Source organism: Corylus avellana, chromosome ca5 (assembly GCF_901000735.1).
Source record: "Corylus avellana chromosome ca5, CavTom2PMs-1.0".
NCBI lineage: Eukaryota > Viridiplantae > Streptophyta > Magnoliopsida > Fagales > Betulaceae > Corylus > Corylus avellana.
Genome location: NC_081545.1, coordinates 30,393,350 through 30,399,087, shown reverse-complemented (window position 1 = coordinate 30,399,087; position 5,738 = coordinate 30,393,350). Strand labels below are relative to the sequence as shown.

At 36.0% G+C, this 5,738-nt stretch overlaps 1 protein-coding gene across 1 annotated transcript; it reads right to left on the bottom strand.

Annotated features, from left to right (window-relative positions):
• Positions 1-1,655: 1,655 nt before the first annotated feature.
• LOC132180783 (glutamine synthetase) lies at positions 1,656-5,460 on the bottom strand. The gene is made up of 12 exons (XM_059593727.1): positions 5,283-5,460; positions 4,313-4,352; positions 4,087-4,190; positions 3,883-3,931; positions 3,673-3,779; positions 3,501-3,588; positions 2,936-3,064; positions 2,768-2,842; positions 2,599-2,652; positions 2,448-2,485; positions 2,188-2,347; positions 1,656-2,064 (listed from the first exon to the last, which is right to left on the bottom strand). The coding sequence occupies exons 1-12, from the start codon at positions 5,354-5,356 to the stop codon at positions 1,912-1,914; spliced, it is 1,071 nt and encodes a 356-aa protein (XP_059449710.1). The 5' UTR covers positions 5,357-5,460; the 3' UTR covers positions 1,656-1,911.
• Between the last annotated feature and the right edge of the window lie 278 nt (positions 5,461-5,738).

Genomic DNA, 5,738 nt, shown 5'->3' with positions numbered 1-5,738 from the left:
TAGTTGTAGAGCCTAGAGCGGTTTGTCTGGAACTGGAAGGTAATGTTTGAAAATGGGGCGGTTACGGGTCAGGGAGACCCGTCCAACCCAGCTCGGACCTCATTATTGGGCGGGTTTGGACGTGAAATAGACCTGTCTAGACTAAGTACTGGGTCTCAAAGAGCCACGAAGCTAATCATTGGGCTGTACTTGGCTTTCAAGTCCAATTTTTGCTCTCACATTCTAAGGCATAGCTGCTCCAAGTCCAATTTTATGTTCAATTTTTTTAAAAAAAAAAAAAGGAAAAAGCATACTACCCCTCAAGTAATTTGGAGCATTCTTCTTAAACTTTAAATTAAAGTAATATATTAGAAAAAAAAAATTAAAGTAATATCGTTCTAAACTACTAGAAAATTAAAATAAACTCATTTTGATTCAAATAGTTCTGAGTGGTTTCGGCCACCCCCAGACTGATAATAAGGGCTAACTTGAGCTAATCCTAGCTAAACTAAAGATAGGGACAAAAGAATGGGGTCGGTATAGGCCATGCCCTCCCACCCTCACAATTCATTAGGAACAAAATGCCTACCGGCCCCTATCAACTAAATGGTTTGATCTTTAATCTCTGTCCATACTAATTTCTATATGCGTCTCTAACCAAGGATATAAATATAAAAGACCCAATATTTTATCTTAGTTTATTGGCCATGATAATAAACGGAATGTCAAGAAACATGTCAGAAAGATAATAATGTGGAATATGTGACTGCTAATAATGCAACAAGTTGCATGGTACGTATGTTTGAAGAAACAGAATAAAGATAAGAGCACCATGTGAAAGGAAGGTATGAGCCAAAAGTGCCCAAATATCCCGGATAACGCGAAAATGATGCATCATCATCAATGATAACTAGTTGGTCCAGTTCCACCTTTTGCTACAACCAATCTTTTACAATGATGAGGCTTTTACTTGTCACTTTTCAATGTTTTTCGTATTCCCCTTTTATAATTGCTGTTATTTTATTTTATCTTCTTGGCAGCCGGACGCTTTTAAAAAGCAGTTCAAAGGTCTCTTTTTGATGAAGACGTGTGAGGTTTTGGTTGTATTAAAAAAATGAGTATTTCAATTATATAGATTAATTATAATTTAACTTATTTAAATAAATGAGATAAATCTCTTAGTCCTAACTCGCTCGTTAATTCAATATTGAGTTCATGTCAAATTTACAAATAGTGTCAAAAATTGTCATTATCAACCTTAAATACTGTATGTCAGATTCAGATTATGTTAAAACATGAGTATAAAACTATGTAAATCACCCCTAACACACAAATTTCGTATTAAATACGTGTCAATGTCAATTTCACGGCTCGTGTTAAAAATTTACAAACCCCACAATTTTGCTCATGCAAGTTGTGATTGCTCAGAATGCAGCATGTTAAAATCCAGTACAGATTTTGCTGCTGGGAACTCTTTGGATTGGTAGGTTAGGGTTAGGCTTTGCTTGTTAAATTTATGTTTTTTTGGCCTTTCCATCTTGAACTTCTCGGCCACAGTAAACATATCTGATAATTTAAGAGTTGGAACATCAAATAAACTAATTACACATATAAATGGAGAAGCAATCATAATTTCCATGGAAAACATATAATTTCCAAGATAACAATAACAACCATTCAACAAATGGAAAGCAGCCCCCTTTCATTTTGTAGTTTATACAAAACACATTATTTAACACGAGGCAGAATCATGAAGCAAGGAAGCAATAAACTCACCTTGCTACCACCACCTCATACATGGGGCAAATGAGAAACAGAAATAACAGGACAAAGCTACTCTAATGGAAAGTACATGGTACTCAAATGACACATTTTGCTTTTATCTCATGGAAAGACAATGACAATGATCCCCAAGGGAGGATAAGCTGGCACTCATGGCTTCCACAGGATGGTGGTTTCTGCGATCATGGAAGTGACCACATATGGATCCATGTTAGAAGCAGGCCTCCTGTCCTCGAAATACCCTTTGCCTTCTTTTTCTGTGTCTCTGCCAACCCGGATAGATGCCCCACGGTTTGCAACACCCTGCCCAAATGCAAGCAAAAGAAGAGTTAGTGCTTAAATAGATATGCAAAACAACAGCTATGAGAAGAGAGACTGTATGCAGCAATGTGAAACTAGTTGTTTTGGTCAAATGTAATTTCTTACCCATAAGAAAGTGTTGATGTCAGCTGTTTCGTGACGGCCGGTGAGACGGCGCTCATTGCCTTCCCCATATGCTGCAATGTGCTCTTTGTGCCTCAGCCCCAGCTTGTCAATTGCTTTCTTGATGATCTCATAGCCTCCATTGCTTCTCATGGACTTGGTACTGAAAAAATGCCAAAAACATTCATGAATGAGAAAGAGAGAGAGAGAGAATCTTAACAGCTTCTAGTCCAATTAAGATAGTTTTTAATGACTTATATTACCTGTAGTTTGTGTGAGCACCAGCTCCATTCCAGTCACCCTGGTGAGACAAACAGATCCAATATTCAAAACAAGTTCCAGGATCGAACAGGACAAGTTCTTGGAATTAAATGGAACAAACTTCAATGAAATAAGGGGACAGAGAATTCTGACCTGAATTGGCTTGGGATCAAGAGTGAGCACCACCCCAGCAATCTCTGTAATCCTCTGTTCATGCAAGGAAACAAAAACATTAGGAAAACATATATAAAATATTTAATGGCGGTGGCAGTGGCAGTGGCAGTGGCAGTAGTATCTTCTTAATTTGAGTGTGTAAAATTACCTCCAAAATGTAACGAGCAGCCCACACCTCATCTCCAGCAGAGATGCCAACAGAAGGACCAACTTGGAATTCCCACTATATAATACCAACAATTTAAAGATTAAAATATGAATTAAAGATATATTATAAAAAAATGAAAAGAAGATAGGATGGAATTTGTTGCTTTACCTGGCCTGGCATCACTTCTCCATTGATGCCACTAATGTTGATGCCTGCATATAGACAAGCCTTGTAATGCGCATCAACTATATCACGACCCCAGGCTTTGTCAGCACCAATACCACAGTAGTATGGTCCCTGTTGAGCAGCAGTAAAAACTTCAAATCACACATCTGCTATAGGTGATTAATTGACAATAATTTTTTAACGATGGGTAAAAACAAAAAATAAAAAATAGTGGGATGAAAATTATGGACGCTGTGTACATGAGATCAAAATTCAGGAATTACTCTTTTATCAGTTTTAAGTAGAAAGTTTGTAGTTGAATAAGAATGAGGGAGTTAAAACCAACGCATGTAAAAAGAGATATAGCCAAGTATTTCCCTAGAGTAAACAGACACAAGAATGAGGGAAAAAGAGCAACATGTGGAAACTAACACAAGACAAACTTTCAAGACAGACAAGGAAACCAATTAGCAGAATTTCAGAAGCTACAAGACGTAAGGGGAAAAAACACAACAGACATGAATGTAGTAAAATTAAAGAGAAGTGTTTTATTATAAAGTTTTATTACCTGAGGGCCAGGATAACCACCAGTAGGCCACCCAAGAGGCCATTTGACATCTTTCTGCAACAAGGTGTACTCCTGCTCAATACCATACCTGTTTTTTCATTGCAAGTAAAATCAGATGTTGAAAATGATATTCAAAATGATTTTAATAAGTATTAGATGAGATGGAAGTTACCAGGGTACTTCAGCAACAACTTCAGGATGGCTGAATATCTTTGCAGCACTATGTCTCTTGTTTGTTGGAATTGGCTCTCCCGCCGGAGTGTAAGTATCACAGATTACCTAAGTCAATTAACATAGAAAATATTATGCAAATGAGTAAACAACTAGACTTTGCCAGAATGAATACACATATATGAAGTTTATTCTAGGAGAAATAACTCACAAGAATATTGTTGCCTCTCCTGAATGGATCCTTGAAAATTGCCTGAGGACTGTTTAAATAAATCAACAATACATGATTAATATAAGGATATATAAACAGAAATAAGTAAACAAAGAAGAACCAAACAATTAAAATGACTATCAATAACAGACATTCAACAAGTGGCAAAAAGAAAGAGAAAAGTAAAAAAATTAGAAAGCTTACTATAAGATCACTTCACTGTCTTGACCAGGAGCTTGACCTGTGCTAGAACCATCGTAATTCCACTTGGGAAGCTTTGAAGGGTCACTAACTGGTCCAGGAAGCGTCTGTGTACACCCAAAGTGCATATGAAGAAATCAATAAACCAAAAAAGAAAAGTAAGAACACAAACAACAACAACAAGGTTTTGGTTTTTCTATTGTTTTTCCTAAAGGAGAAGAATTGTTACCCTTGCTTTGCTTCTGAGGTCCGTACCAGATCCACCAATCCTGTTCAAGAAATTACAAACGATAAGATTAATCAAAAGCACACACCAATCAAGAAGAAAAAACTAGGCAAAGCAATAGAAGTTTTAAGGAAATTTTTTTAGTTAAAAACAAAAATACACGAATAACAAGGAAGAAAACAACATAAAAATCCATTAATATGTTGCAAAACCATAGGTTGGTCACAAAGAAGAAAACTTAAAACATGAGAACCCATCAATCTTATCATTAATTCTACAAAAACAACCCAAGCCCCATACAAAGAACAAGAAGGGATGAACAGGGAAACTCAGAAAACAAAAAAAAAAAAAAAAAAAGGATGCAAATGGTCTGTCTTGATTTTGGAAAGTAGAAGACTTAGAAAGACAAAAACAGGAAACAACCAAACAAATGATATTATAAAAGGAGAAGAAGAAGAAAACAGGAAACAAAAAACACACAAAACAGTACAAAAGTAGATCTTACAAACCAGAAGTTGATCAAGATGAAGAATCTCTATAAAAAAAAAAACATGCATAACCTTCAAATTAAATAGAGCCTTAAACTTAAAGAACAGGGGACTAACAGAGACTCCAAATATAATCAAGAGAAGAATATTACAGGATAATACCAAAAAAAAAAACTACTGTTCCACCATGGAGAAACTTATGACATCAGAATATGCAAGTACCAAATTTTCTTTTATTTTCCACCATTTCCCAAATAAATACACAGAAAATATGAGAGAAACGACCAACAAAACAGAGATTTCATAGCTTCGGTGGCTTTTGATCACAGGGAAGATAACACAAAAACAAAGCAAGCCCATTATCATGCTCACCCCAAAAAAAAAACCTATTAGCCCATAAAAACACATATAAACAAACGATAAACCGCAAAAATACGCCCAGAAAAACAGAGGAGGAAGAATATGAGAAGGTAAAAGGAGCTCACCATATGTACTCTGCGATCACCTTTTCGGTAGTGTCGGAGAGGTTAAGGTTTACGAGATCTGAAAGCAGCGACATGTCGAGAAGAAACACAAACACAAATCAGAGGCTTGGAACTGAATCTCGGTCTCTCTGTGGTTGAATGAGTTCAGACTCATGAACAGAGCAGGAGTTGGTGCCTTTTATAATGTAAAAGAGTCTTGTGTTGGAGGTATAAATGTATTTTTATAATATATTTAGGGTTCGAAAAAATAGATAAATATTTTTCGTTGGTTTTTGAAATATAAAATTAATATTAGTTAGATTTTACAAAGCTAATACTTAAATGGGATGGTCATTTCGCAAAGGGTTGTACTTTCTCGTAATTGCCTGTGTGGACAGAATCTTCTCAGTGGACCTCCACTTTACCGGCTACCGGTCATGACGGTTTTTCTTTTCATTTCTATTCTTCCAAAAAAGT